The 14,450-nt window shown below is 38.1% G+C and overlaps 1 protein-coding gene across 1 annotated transcript; it reads left to right on the forward strand.

The window, feature by feature from the left end:
- Nucleotides 1-1,432: 1,432 nt before the first annotated feature.
- Nucleotides 1,433-14,050, forward strand: LOC110065637 (uncharacterized). Its single transcript, XM_089271346.1, has 4 exons — nucleotides 1,433-1,756; nucleotides 1,965-2,114; nucleotides 5,397-5,626; nucleotides 13,811-14,050. The coding sequence occupies exons 1-4, from the start codon at nucleotides 1,456-1,458 to the stop codon at nucleotides 14,048-14,050; spliced, it is 921 nt and encodes a 306-aa protein (XP_089127472.1). The 5' UTR covers nucleotides 1,433-1,455.
- The last annotated feature ends 400 nt before the right edge of the window (nucleotides 14,051-14,450 follow it).

A 14,450-nucleotide genomic window follows, 5' to 3' on the forward strand; every position in this document is an offset into this window, starting at 1 on the left:
CATACAGAGGTCGGTCACAGCTTGAGACCTGCATATTGCCTGACAGCCGTTCGTTCGTATATTGATTTTAATCGCCGCACTATCGGAGGTTTAGAAAGCGCCTTTCTCGTTTAAAATAACGTGCATTTCAAGGGTTGTCGATAGGCACCAAGCGCATGTTCATACAAGGATCTCTGGCGCGTGAATTCGGTTTTGTATGTCGTTATAACTGCGGACTCGGATCAGACAGTCTGTTATGAATTGCGACTATTTTCAGAGACGTATTGTGTTTATATCAAGCTGAGGAACGCTTTAATTTATTGAGACAAGGCTTCGTAAGAAGATAAATGGGTTTTGAGCAGAATTGTCGATGATTTCACTTGCATCAGTTTACGCTTTCAGTGGTTTGGGTACCCAAAACACTAGGGATTTGTGACAACGTTCGGGGTAGTTTGAGGGGAGGGACGGGGAATTTTGTTGAATGGCAATATTTCGAATGTCCGGAAACTTTCAAAACCTTTGTCATAAAAGAAGGTATGTTATTAAATCACTATGCATGATAGAAGTTGAATAACTATTATTGTTGAATAAAACTAATTGTGGTTGAAGTTGAACAAATATTGTTGTTGAATGAAATTATTTTGGGTTGAAGTTGAACAAATATTCTTGTTGAATGAAAATAATTTGGGTTGAAGTTGAAAGAAAATGCGTATTGTTGAATATAAATATAAAATGTTGAATATAAATATATGTCGTTGAAAATAAATATAAGTTGTTGAATATGAAAGTGCAAGTTGTTGAATTTTGCAACATTTGGCTAACCATAGACGGTAGGCCTAACCATAGAAAGATAGCCGTGTTTTCAAATTTCTCCTGTTTGAAGAGCTTTCATGACGGGTCAGAGGAGACGGTAGTCTTAACCATAGAAAGATAGCCGTGTTTTCAAATTTCTCCATTGTAGTGTGGACGCAGCCTGAGTTTTTCACCGCTTTTTCTCACAAATTGAAGTAAATTTCAATGATTGACAAAGCGTTCCCTCACCAGCCGCTCCCTAGATACAGAGCGTTATTAGTGAGATTGTCTAACGGAGGCAATACCTCCCTTCTGTTTCAGATATTCTAGATTCTTTTGGTGTGTCTATTTTATTATCTCTTTGTTTGTATAGGCCTAGAATTCGACGGATACGTTTCAAGTAAAGACTATTGCCTGATTCAAGATTATTTTGTAGTTTTTTTTCTAAATTTATTTCGAGATTGCTTACAGACCTTACAAGATTGCTTACAAGCAACACTGTGTAATAAGGGGTGGCGTGTCGCTGCCATTCAGAGCTATTTCTGCTCATTGACTCTCAGCTATAAGAGAGCGAGATGCTCGCTTGCATCTAACAGCTAATTTTTTATGTAAGGTACAAGAAACATATTATGCGAGACTCGATATTTTTCTCTCCATATGACAATTTCAGAAGCTGGCATAAGTATGGCCATCACGGTGCTTCTGATGTCTCAGATGTTTTATAAACTGGACGCTCAGCAGTGTATAATTCGAGGCGAATATTCCATCCGTGGCATGATGTTAAAAGGACATACCTACATCGAGGAGAATACCGGAATCTGGCTCAATTGTTTAGACAAGTGTGATGATGACGTCAGATGTCAAAGCTTTAACTACGTCATCAGCCAAGGCATATGTGAGTTGAACAACCGCACCAAAGAAGCCAGACCTGAAGATTTTGTTCCGGACAGCGATCGCTTCTATATTAAACGATTCAGGAAAAGAGGTATTTTTCATCTTTAAACAGTTCATCTCTATCTTTTTTTGAGGATAGTAATTGTGTCGTATACAGGCGTGCCCAGAATCTCATTGCATCCCGGGGACTCCGAACAAAGCCCGTAGTTTTTCGTCAAGAGAGCTTAACAATAGTGGTGTTTAGTAATGACAGAAAAGCGCCAAGAAAAAAACAATGTTTTTGACTTTTCTATTTTTAGTTCCCCTTGGATCCGTTCCCGAGTTGCCAGCTGAGTCGTGCGCCGAGATTAGGGCGAGTGAAGGAGAAGATGCAGTCAGCGGTAATTACTGGTTCGATTCAATTAAACCTGGCGAGGTAGTCCAGGCTCGTTGTGACATGTCTAAACTAGGTAACTAGACGTTAAGGGTTTTACTTCGATTTATTATTTTCAAACCTCTTGTAATAAGCCTCATCTACGCGCTATAAAATGCCTCAACTTCCAGGCTGTTTCTATGATTAAAGACTCTGTATTCTACAAAATAAGGCATATTTGCGATGCGTCCAACCTTGGGGCTAATCAATTTTTTAACGAACTTTTACATTTAAGTTATTTTACCTTTCTATTAAGGTAATCTAACCAGCAGTGTCAGTTTTAATAAACCCTTCCGGCAATAAACGTCCCCATAGCGAAAATAACGTTCAAGACATGGACATAGACTGTTTAATCTATGAGATGCTCTTCATAAAGAAGAAGCCTAGCTTTAAAACCCAATCGGGCTCTCTCCGCGAAAAACTGTTTGTTTAGAGGTAAAACAGCAATAGCATTTATGAAGGTCATGAAGCCGAGAGCTACAAAGATGGGTTTCAGGTCTGCTATCTTCTCTTGACTAATAATTAACAGTCAAACAGGCTCTATCTTCCCCGTGCAACTGACAGCGGGTGGTCAGAACCAGAAGATTCCCACCCAGCAAGAAGTTGTGTGTGGAACAGATATGTTTCAAGGAGCAGATCCGTTGCCATTCCCTGACTGGATTATGATAATGATGGACATTTGATAAAGATGTTTTGTTTTTCTTTATAACAAGCAAAAAACTCTCTGAAAGTTAGTTAGTTACTGATCTCTTTTGCCTATTTGCTCCGGGCCGGGTTCCGTCAAATATATCAACAGAAGCTATTGCAGTTTAATCCTTTCAATCTTTTCTTCTAAAACAGATATCGATGACTGTGCAAGTCATCCCTGTAAGAACAACGGGACCTGTACAGACCGAGTAAACCGATTCAACTGCAGCTGTGCACCAGGATTTAATGGCACACAATGTGAAAGAAGTAACTATAGCCAAAACTAGTTAATTTTCATTCAAATTCTACGGGTTTTAATCTCTTTCTAAGTTGTTTGCAGTGTTGTATCTTTTAACTTCAAGCATAGTTTTGTTATCGAGTTTTGTTGTTGGTTGTTGCAAGTTCTATCGAATGTGACCGTTATTAACTTTCTGCCTTATCACCTTGAAACAGATATCGATGATTGTGCAAGTCATCCCTGTAAGAACAACGGGACCTGTACAGACCGAGTGAGCGGATTCAACTGCAGCTGTGTACCAGGATTTAATGGCACACAATGTGAAACAGGTAACTATAACCAAAATTAGTTAATTTTCATTCAAATTCTACGGGTTTTAATCTCTCTCTAAGTTGTTTGCGCGCAGTGTTGTATCTTTTAACTTCAAGCATAGTTTTGTTATTGAGTTTTGTTGTTAGTTGTTGCAGGTTCTATCGAATGTGACCGTTATTAACTTTCTGCCTTATCATCTTGAAACAGATATCGATGATTGTGCAAGTCATCCCTGTAAGAACAACGGGACCTGTACAGACCGAGTGAACGGATTCAACTGCAGCTGCGCACCAGGATTTAATGGAACGCAATGTGAAACAGGTAATCGAAACAGATAACCTCACCAACCTTATCGTTCGTGTAAATAATAAAACAGCAAAGTTAACAAAGATTGCGGGGGGTGGCGGGGGAGGGGCAAATAGAGGGGTTTATATCGGGGGAGGCTTTAACGTGGTATTTTACGGTATGACCGTTTTTCAATTTCTACCTTATCCCTTTAAAACAGATATCGATGACTGCGCAAGTCATCCCTGCAAGAACACCGGAAACTGCACAGACCGAGTGAACGGATTCAACTGCAGCTGTGCACCAGGATTTAATGGCACACAATGTGAAACAGGTAGTAGTTCGTGTAAAAAATAAAACAGCAATGTTAACAAACGATTAGGAGCCAATAAAAAGGTGTATTTCCTAGAAATTGACAGCCACCGGAAAAGGGAAAACAAAAAGAAACTCGTCTTTGACTTTTATTGCCACGAGGAAACCAAAAGATAAACCTTTTTGACGAGTTGCTGTGAAACTTCCATGGTTTTTACTTTTCCAGCAGAAAAGTTTTAATTCCTTCTTTACAGTATATTTCCTTGTAAAAGTTTGCCTGTGAGCGGACACACGACCCAAAGTTAAACATGCTAAACACAGTAGGGCGTGTAGTTCCATGGTCATAACCTCCAATCTGGTGAAGGGGGGACAGATGGGGAATTGACCGCATGGGTATGGCTTCGATTCAGGGCCGATTTTACACCTTTTGTGGGCAGGTGGAGGCGAAATGATGCGAAGAGTTAGTTACTTAGACGAGTCAACGAATTCAACTGCAGCTGCGCACTAGACTTTACTGGAACACTGTGATTGAGATAATCGCTGTAGATAACAGCAGGTAATACCACATGCAAGTAACAGGGATGAAACGCCTACAATCGATGGGCAGATGGCAGTACTGTGTGGTTGATATCACTGAAAGTTTCCCGTTAGCCAGCCACACGATTACTCTAATAAAATGTATCCGCTATAGGTGTTTCTATATGCCGTGTAATCACTTTAGAAATGTAAAAACTTTGGAGTTGATTTAAGGCGCCAATTCTACTTATTTTCCTTCGTAAAAAGGTTCTCTTGAGATTTTTCTGATCCTTTTTGTCGCCTTTTTAATGTGTAAAGTAGTTTATTTTCACCAGAATTCCCTTTTATGCTCGTAATGGGACACTTAACCATCCATTGTGACATTGAAATAGTAACACTTAGATCCCTTTGTTTTTAGACATTGACGAGTGCGCTGCACAGGTCGACCCATGTGATGCTGTTGCCAACTCTCAGTGCAAGAATACGGATGGATCGTACAACTGCCAGTGCAAAGATGGATTTGTAAGGAACGGTCTTAATTGTGAAGGTGCAACACAGTTTTATCATTAGTAGGGATATCTTCTATTCTGTTTTAATTAGCTACAGTTAAAAACTTTATTTGTCGTTATGTAAGGACGGTTTGTCACATTTAAGAATCTTATTTAACAAGTAGGCATGTATCAGGAAAAAAATAATAAATAACCCATATGAAGTTAGAATCCACTACATAGTTGGTTAAAGTATTCCACATAGTATTCCTCCAGCGGTTTATCCAATGCCAGAGAGTAAACATACCTTAGTGGAGAAACACTGGCGCTGATTGCGATGTTCTCGCACTTAGAGCCGATATATATCAGTGAAGTGACTGTGTTCGAACTACAAGTAACACCCAAAGACACAGCACTACAGAGGTATATATCTACGGATCAGGGGAGGGTTATTTACGTATTACTTTGTTTGTTTTTTTAGTTGACATATGTAAGAACTACCAAAATCTGACAGACGCGGAAAGAAGATATGACTACGAAACAAAAGACGCCAAATGTGACAACACATTCAATGGCTGGTATCGCTTCCAAGGAGCTGCAGGCACAAAAATGGTGACCACATGTCCACCGATGGACCGTTGTGGTACACACTATCCTGTCTGGTTGAGTGGTGGTCATCCTACAGTGGCTGAGGGTACAGTCTCAAAAAAGGTCTGCATTAAAAACTTTGAGGGCTGTTGCTACGACTGGTTCTTCATTCAATTAAAGAACTGTGGCTCGTATTATATATACAAGTTATTAAACCTGCGGGGTTGTCCTGCCCGATATTGCAGCACTGACTAATCCGGTCATAGCATGTGCATGTTTCAGTTAGCTTCAGTTGAATAGTAGTGGCAAGAGACTTAGATCATTGTCTCTTTTAGTGCCAAGCGGGATATTACTTCCCGACATGATTACCTACAATAAAACGTAACCATGGCCTGGTTGTTCAAAGCATGACCAAGCTAGGCCAAAATTAGTGTTACCCATTTATAAACTTCCGCCATTTTTTTTCTCTCAACTTTTGACGACGGCTTACAAGCTCTAAGACCTCTAAAAATTAGCAAAGAAAATACTTTACCCACCAAAGAAAACTTTAAACCTCCATCAACTCTTAAACCCGGATTACGAACAACCTGACCACTATAAACAAACAAAATGCACATCGAGTTTCAGGCGTTTCTCGGGAGAAGACTTGATGGCGTGACATGAGACGGCTTTTTGTTTTTTTAGGCAAGACACTGTAACGCTATACAGTGAGCTAGTAGATGAATAGCAATAATATCAATGCGAGTAGCATTAGCAAAGTAACTCGCATTCTCTTAACAAAAGTAAAGGCTTTAAAGAAATTAGTTGCTCAAGTTGATTTGTTATAACTTTGTACAGTTTGTCTTCTAAGAGAGCTTCTGAGAACTTTGTTTGGCCCTGCAGTAAAGATATTGAATCAAAGCAGGTCTATTCTTTTGGGTGATTTGAGCAATCCATTTGCTCTCGTTTATAATGAAGGAAATAGAGTGTGATTACAAAAGCTTAAAACCTGATAATTTTTTCAATATTCAGTCGTGTATATAATTTGTGAAAAGTGAGGGTTATTTAAAACTTTCATTACTTCTATTCTTCAAGACAAGAGACTTTAAAAAAGAAATTTGATATGAAAGCCAGAGTAAATTTTTCTTGATTGCGCGGAACAACCATTACTTAGTCTTATCTTAAAAACTGCTCTTTCTATCGGTTTAGCTTAATTTGTTTAAAAGTTATTGAACACTTTTTAACCAGTTTTGATTGAAATTATAAGCAGTCTACAATATACAATATACACTTTTTAGCTCGTGTAGGTTAACTTTTGTGTTGTATGTTTGTTTATTTGTGCTTTTGTTCGATTTAGTTTCTCAAAAAATGTATCTAGTGTAGGGAATGCCAAAAGTTCTTTAGTAAACATGTTTGACTATTGCCCAGACAACAGTCAAACTCAAAAATTTACTGACATCCCAGACGTTATACAAGCAATTTGCAATTGTATAAAATAGTAATTTCTCGTAAATTTAACTTAGTAGCAAGCCTAGTTTCTCTAGTATAAGCAGACCGAGAAGTTTTACAATTTTTTTTTTGAAATTACAACTTTTTGTTTTTGTTTTTGTTTTAATTTGGTTTACATTTTTTTAAAATCAAAATTAAACACTAAACTAGTAGTAGATCTCTTCAGGTAGTTTTACAAACATACACTAAACGCCTGCATTTAAGCCACACTAGCGGCCATTTCAAAGACACAAACCACTAAGGTTTTGTCGGATTTATGAAAGGAAGCAGGTGACGTTGAATTGTGAAAGCCAAGGTTTTGGCTCACGGTTTTAGCCGCCGTAGTACCAATGAATGCGATAGCGTCCGGCGCTTGCACGTACAAGACGGATAGAGAGGAGAGAATTACGAATTCCTTGCACGGCTGAAAATGCCGGCTGATATGGAATGACGGTGGTAGAACTCTCTAGGTACAATATGGCGGATTTTACAAAAGAAATTATCTCTTCTCTGAAAGTTCCAAGGCTGCTGATTTCTGTTGCAACATGTTGAGCTGGTAAATTGTGTGTACATAATGTAGATATTAAGAGGCCAACAAAAGAAATCACTTCCAGACATTTTGCCTGTTTCCTCAATCTATCAAAAAAACTCTTCCTTTGGTAATCTAACCAAGAAACAATTCACTTTGTAAGTCTCCTCTTTCTTTTAGGCCAACATCTGTCTAAAAATTGTTTTTGGTGTTTCAACTTTTCTGATCAGATTGATATGAAAATTTCAATTGTTATCACATCGATTGACATTAAGCTTTGTTTAATTCTTCAAGGATTTTGCCTTACGTCATTAGGACATTATTTCGCAATCTTAGTCGGCTTCACATTCGTTAGTTAAGTCCACTGTGATAGACTCCAGGCAACGAAGTTATTTCCACAGACAGGCATCTTTCAGGGAATGATCAAATTCCTTACTTTAATTTTGTAAAAATATTTAAGCTGTAGTGCTAACATGGTGTAAGGTATTTAAACAGACAATTATCACTTATAGATATACGTCCAGTACCTTTGTTATTTGATTCTGCATATGTTAGTAATGAATATCAATACTCCTTATTAACTTTCCTCATTTGCCTTACAGTTTAAATATAGTGGATACGAGACAATTTCTGGCAGAAACTACAAAATGCCCAAAATTGCCTTGCTTACAAGTTGGATTATAGTTTAAAATTGTTATTATTGGGACAGTTTTAAACTCTATAAGTACCTTGTAAGTTTTAACGTCTACTTAAAACTGTGAATAAGGACCCTTTGTTATTATAACAGTAATTATTATTCACCTTGTTACTCAAAATAATGTAATGTTTAGTGGGATTAGTACAACTAAGTTATAGATACACATGTATGTTTAGTTATATTTACCGCAGCGCTAAAGTTATTCAAAGGGCCAGTGGCATGATAGTGCTTATGTCAAGTTTTCCGTGCGACAAAAGGTACCAGGAGTCAAAAGAAAAGCGTTGGAATTATTGTTGATTAATTTATTCATGATGCAAAAATAGATTTCAAATAGCAACAAATTTACTTAAATGAAAATTCAAGTTGAGGATGAAACTAAATCTTATCCCACCAAATTTCTTTCCTGGTTAAATTTGCATCCCACGAAGTTATTAGTTCTCTCATAGATTCCAGCAGAAACCAATTAATTTTCAATCTAAATAAAATTTTCAAACTGTACAAATGACTTGCGCGCTATCACGCTACACTGGGGCCCAGTGCCATCTTAGTGCAGTACTAATTAAATTACGTTACGTACAATACAACGTTTAGTAATGAGTTATCCAACATATTTTAATATTCAACACATAGAGAGGTTTTTAACTGACTGTGGTAAAACGACAACCAAGGTAATCACTCTGACCAATCAAAAAGGACACAGATATTCGACTGAAGCAATATTGAACTTGAATACGAACTCGAGAAAACATGCGCGAGCGAGGCTTAGCTAGGATTGCTTGAGAATATGACGCTAGTCTTTTAAACCAATCACTAAGCGTAGCGAGGCAAAGTCAAAACAAATTAATGTGAATTACCTTGGGAATTTAGGGTAAAAACCTCTGTGTTATATTAGTAAATTAAAGCATTCTTTCTGAATGCATGATATAGTTATAACCTGTCGTTGTAAATATTGTTTCATTGTTTAAATGTGCCAGAAGTCTGGATGGAACGTAATGATCTTATCTCGAAAGGTGTTTCTGTTGGGAAATCAAAACATGCCACGGTTCGTTTTAAACATTAACTTGCCGTTAGTGTTAAACGTATAAGAAATACGGCGAAGAATAACTTCTCTTCTTATAAATTTTTCCAGTCTGTTAATAACGACTGAAGAGCCTACTTGTAGAGATTTGGATGGAAATGAGGGTGGATAAACTCAGGATTGAATTGATTAAATTAGAAGTACAATCTCTAAACTCGATAGTTAAGACATTTGTTCCATCCAGACATAAATGCAATATTCTGTAAATATATGTTTGTTTTAGAAAAACTCATGTACACGTTTCAGAATGTTAAACTAAATAAAATTCCTTTAAATGTCATGGCTGTTAGTCTTTTCAGATAGCTTTTATACTGTGAAAAGATGGTCAACGGCCGACCTCGATCTTTTGGTACTGCCCGATTCTCTCTGACAATGAAACTTAATTTCTTTCATTGAATTCTTTATTATCCTCCACCACTTCTTTCTTTCTTTGCAATCATCTTTTTCACTTTTCACTTCTTCTTCACTATGTCCTTCCTCTTCATGGCAGTTTGCTTCTAATTCTTAATCGGTGAGCTTTGCATAAGCGCAAGTGCACATATCCTTGCTTCTGGATGCCAATTTCCCTTGTTAATGAGGCTTGCTAATCGAGCTTTGTACCAGTCTGCTCTCGATTTTTCTAATTCATTTAACAGAAGTATTTGTTTTGTAATAAACTTGTAAGCTTCCTCAGAATCACGTTTGATGATTTTACGCCTTGTTTCTTCTTGGATTTTGTTTAGGCGCTCTTTCTTGGCCTTTTCAGCTTTTCTTTTCTTTTGTTTTTTTCGTCTTCCGTTCTTCATTCCTGTCTTATTTAGCAAACCTTTGAACGCTCGGTCAAGACTTTGCTTTATGCTTAAAAACTTCTCTTATTTGTCACTGACATCTCCTTTCATTTGAGCAAGTTCCTCTTGCACTGCTTTAGTATACTGATATTGCTCACTGGCCCATGGCTTAAGTTTATTTCTGTTAAAAAGTGTCCCCAAATTAGATGGGATGTTATTTTCTTCCTTTTTCATTTGGGACATAATTTTTTCGAATTTTTTAACACCTTTGGACACAATGCCTATATGATTAGGCCTTAGTTGTTTCGGAGATATTCTCATAAATTTAAAACAGGAGGCTTCATTTGTTTCAGAAATAAAGTACACTCATGTCATCCTTGACCTTTTCATAATATTTTTGGGTTTAAAATCTTCTTTTCCTTTCCTTGTAAAGTTATCGAGCAAATAGGGTTGTGCATAGCCTACGAGTAGTCCCTCTTTCGCTTAGTTCGTCGTGCGTGACGCGAAAGAAAACCGCGAGAAAAAGTATGACCGCGCAAAAGGATTTCGCGCGGCCATTTTTTTTCTCGCGGTTTTCTTTCGCGTCACGCACGACGGACTAAGCGAAAAAGCGACTACTCGTAGTCTAGGTTGTGCATGTTTGTACATGTCTGGGAGTATTTTGTTGAATTACTTGGGGCTTTCGTGCTTTAGGTCCTTATACAAGTACTTAAAATAGCCTTCGCTGTTACTCTCTGTTCCAGTTGACAATTTTGGTGATGAATTCCAAGGCAGCCGGCATGGAAGAAATAAAATATAAAGAAACATAAATATAGATAATGAAAGAAATGTATAATGAGAACAGGCCTCATATTGCCATTCAATTTCTGCCAAGCAAATTGTTCAGTCCAAAAATACTGTTTCAATGAAATAGCACAGAATTGTATTATCAAAAGCATGTCAAAAGAAAATAATGCTAAAGAACCCGCAAGACCGGATGCAAACTTAACCAGATACATGACGTGAGAAATACAAGCAGAGACAACAGGAAACGCTAGCAGAAACAACAGAAATGCTTCGAGGACTATGATTGGAACACTCCTTGTCGCACTGGTAAAGTTGGGCAATTAAGCAATCAAGAGCTTGACAAGTATCCGTCAGTCATTTCAACCTTCAATTAGATTTTAGGGAAAACGACCAATTTTTTAAGTTTAAAAGACATGTTTCGACAGAACTTCTGTCATCTTCAGTTGAATGAATGATTACAAAGCAAGTTGAATAATAAGTAGGCAAAAATGCTAATTAAGACAAATAGTAACAACAGAACGTGAAAAGGTGTAAATTAAAAGGATAATTTTAGATTTACATGGTGTAATTGCTGATTGAGGCAAGGTAGTTCTTTTTGAATATGGATAGCCTCCTTTATCTTGAGTTGAAAGCTGGTAGTGGCGTGATCTAAAATATGAAAGCAGTCTATTGAACACAATGAGCGACAACGTTCAGAATTCTGAAGATGTTTGAAGATGTGAGAGGCCCTATCAACGGCTAAGTGCTCACGTACGCGTGTGGAAAAATGTCGGGAGGTTTCGCCGACATAACAGGCATTACAGCCCGCACATGTAAACTTATAAACCACACGTGAACGAAGCCCGCCGGGGATAGGGTCTTTCACACCAAAAAGGTTACCTATCTTAAAGGAAGAAAAAACTAATTTGATGTCTAAATCATTACAATAGCGCTTGATTAAGTGTCGAATCTTCTTCTGAGTGATGACAGAAAAATGGCCTATGTACGGCAGCTTAAGGTAAAACGTGGGCGAGGTGGTAAGGGGGTAGCCTCGGGGACAATGATTGCTATGGGTCCCAGTGATGTAACGGTTAACCACTTTTTCAATTAAATGGGCAGGGAAAAGGTTCTTTTTGAGAATTTCAGTAAGCTTGGTTATATCCTCGTGTAACCCCAACCAAGTGTTGTTTATCTTGTAGGCCCTGTCAACAAGAGTCCTAATGAGACCTACTTTGTATGAGTACGAGGTGAAGCTAAAATAATTAGTTAATAACCCAGTAAAGGTTTTCTTACGGTAAACCCTAGTTAGGAAGGAATTAGTGTCACTATTATCAATAAGAACATCTAGAAAGGGTAATTTGCGATTAAGTTCTTTTTCCATAGTAAACCTTATGTTGGGGTGCCTAGAGTTAATGTAGTCAAAAAATATAACAGCATCGTGCTCCGAGTGAAATAAACAAAAAATGTCGTCAACATACCTACGATAAAATAACATTTTAGAGCATTGAAAATTTTCCAACCATAGTTTTTCATGATGCCCCATAATTAAAAAGATTGGCTAATACGGGAGCAAGGGGAGACCCCATGGCCACACCATCAATTTGGTCATAGAAAGAACCGTTAAATAAGAAATGGGTCTGGGCGGTGGCTACAGTGAAAAGGCTTCTAAGTTCAGGTTTACTTAACTTAAGGTCAGGATTGCCCTCAAAAATGTAATTGACCGCCAGGTCAGTACATTCCTCAAGAGGTATGTTAGTAAAGAGACTTTCCACATCGAAGGAAACCATAAATTTACCAAACATAGATAAAGATTGAATGTCCTGTACAAAAGTAAAAGTGTCTGTAGCACAGTGTTCAGTTGGGATGTGCGGCGCCAAAAGATTGCATAGATATTTGGCCAGGTTATAATTGTAGTTTAAGACTACTACAAGACTACATTAACTCTAGGCACCCCAACATAAGGTTTACTATGGAAAAAGAACTTAATCGCAAATTACCCTTTCTAGATGTTCTTATTGATAATAGTGACACTAATTCCTTCCTAACTAGGGTTTACCGTAAGAAAACCTTTACTGGGTTATTAACTAATTATTTTAGCTTCACCTCGTACTCATACAAAGTAGGTCTCATTAGGACTCTTGTTGACAGGGCCTACAAGATAAACAACACTTGGTTGGGGTTACACGAGGATATAACCAAGCTTACTGAAATTCTCAAAAAGAACCTTTTCCCTGCCCATTTAATTGAAAAAGTGGTTAACCGTTACATCACTGGGACCCATAGCAATCATTGTCCCCGAGGCTACCCCCTTACCACCTCGCCCACGTTTTACCTTAAGCTGCCGTACATAGGCCATTTTTCTGTCATCACTCAGAAGAAGATTCGACACTTAATCAAGCGCTATTGTAATGATTTAGACATCAAATTAGTTTTTTCTTCCTTTAAGATAGGTAACCTTTTTGGTGTGAAAGACCCTATCCCCGGCGGGCTTCGTTCACGTGTGGTTTATAAGTTTACATGTGCGGGCTGTAATGCCTGTTATGTCGGCGAAACCTCCCGACATTTTTCCACACGCGTACGTGAGCACTTAGCCGTTGATAGGGCCTCTCACATCTTCAAACATCTTCAGAATTCTGAACGTTGTCGCTCATTGTGTTCAATAGACTGCTTTCATATTTCAGATCACGCCACTACCTGCTTTCAACTCAAGATAAAGGAGGCTATCCATATTCAAAAAGAACTACCTTGCCTCAATCAGCAATTACACCATGTAAATCTAAAATTATCCTTTTAATTTACACCTTTTCACGTTCTGTTGTTACTATTTGTCTTAATTAGCATTTTTGCCTACTTATTATTCAACTTGCTCTGTAATCATTCATTCAACTGAAGATGACAGAAGTTCTGTCGAAACATGTCTTTTAAACTTAAAAAATTGGTCGTTTTCCTTAAAATCTTTACATGTCTGCTGCTATCTAGACCTTTTGGAAACCTTCAATTAAAGGGCAAGAAAAATGATAAGGTGCGACGGTTCACTGCACATGCCTTGATCAGAATGGGTGAGGTACTTGATACCCATGTCTCTCTCCAGCGGCACGAAGTACTGCAAGATGATAACAGTGACAATGATATGGACAGCAGTTCTGATGCGGAAAGTGACAGCGAAGATGATATCGTTATTTCGCATCTTTGTAGCTCTGATTCATCGAAAAGTGAGAGTGATTCAAAAGGAAACCAACAGTGACAGAATACCTGTTGTAGCACAGGTCTCTGGACAAACCCGATCTGGGCGCAATATTGTAAGGTCGTTCTCTCACTGTCGTGACTTTTTTTTGTATTAGTTGACCCATGTAAGTGGACTGTTTGGAAGTGTTCACCGGTATGCTCTATATGGCTAAAAGAAATAAATAGCCCCCCCCCCCCCCCACTCCTATGCCTATTCATTTTAGTGACCCCCTCTTCATTTCTTTTTTTTTTTGATGATCCCCCTCTCTTGTGCCATCTCCTTTCCCCAGGCATAAATATTGAATGGTCCCTTATTGTTCAGTATACAAACGAGCCTTCTCGAGGAATCAGACCTTTGGCAAGGACGACAGTGACAGATTGCAACGGTTACCGGAAACAACAAATGACTTCCGTCAATG

This window comes from Orbicella faveolata, unplaced genomic scaffold (assembly GCF_042242905.1).
Source record: "Orbicella faveolata isolate gen_17 unplaced genomic scaffold, um_ofav_v1 contig_34, whole genome shotgun sequence".
NCBI lineage: Eukaryota > Metazoa > Cnidaria > Anthozoa > Scleractinia > Merulinidae > Orbicella > Orbicella faveolata.

Bases quoted from the DNA above. Each gene is read 5' to 3' on its own strand.
- LOC110065637 (XM_089271346.1), top strand. From the start codon at position 1,456: ATGGCCATCACGGTGCTTCTGATGTCTCAGATGTTTTATAAACTGGAC. The intron at 1,757-1,964 runs GTATTTTTCATC...TTCTATTTTTAG, and splicing joins TAAACGATTCAGGAAAAGAG to TTCCCCTTGGATCCGTTCCC. The intron at 5,627-13,810 runs GTCTGCATTAAA...CTTCAATTAAAG, and splicing joins AGGGTACAGTCTCAAAAAAG to GGCAAGAAAAATGATAAGGT.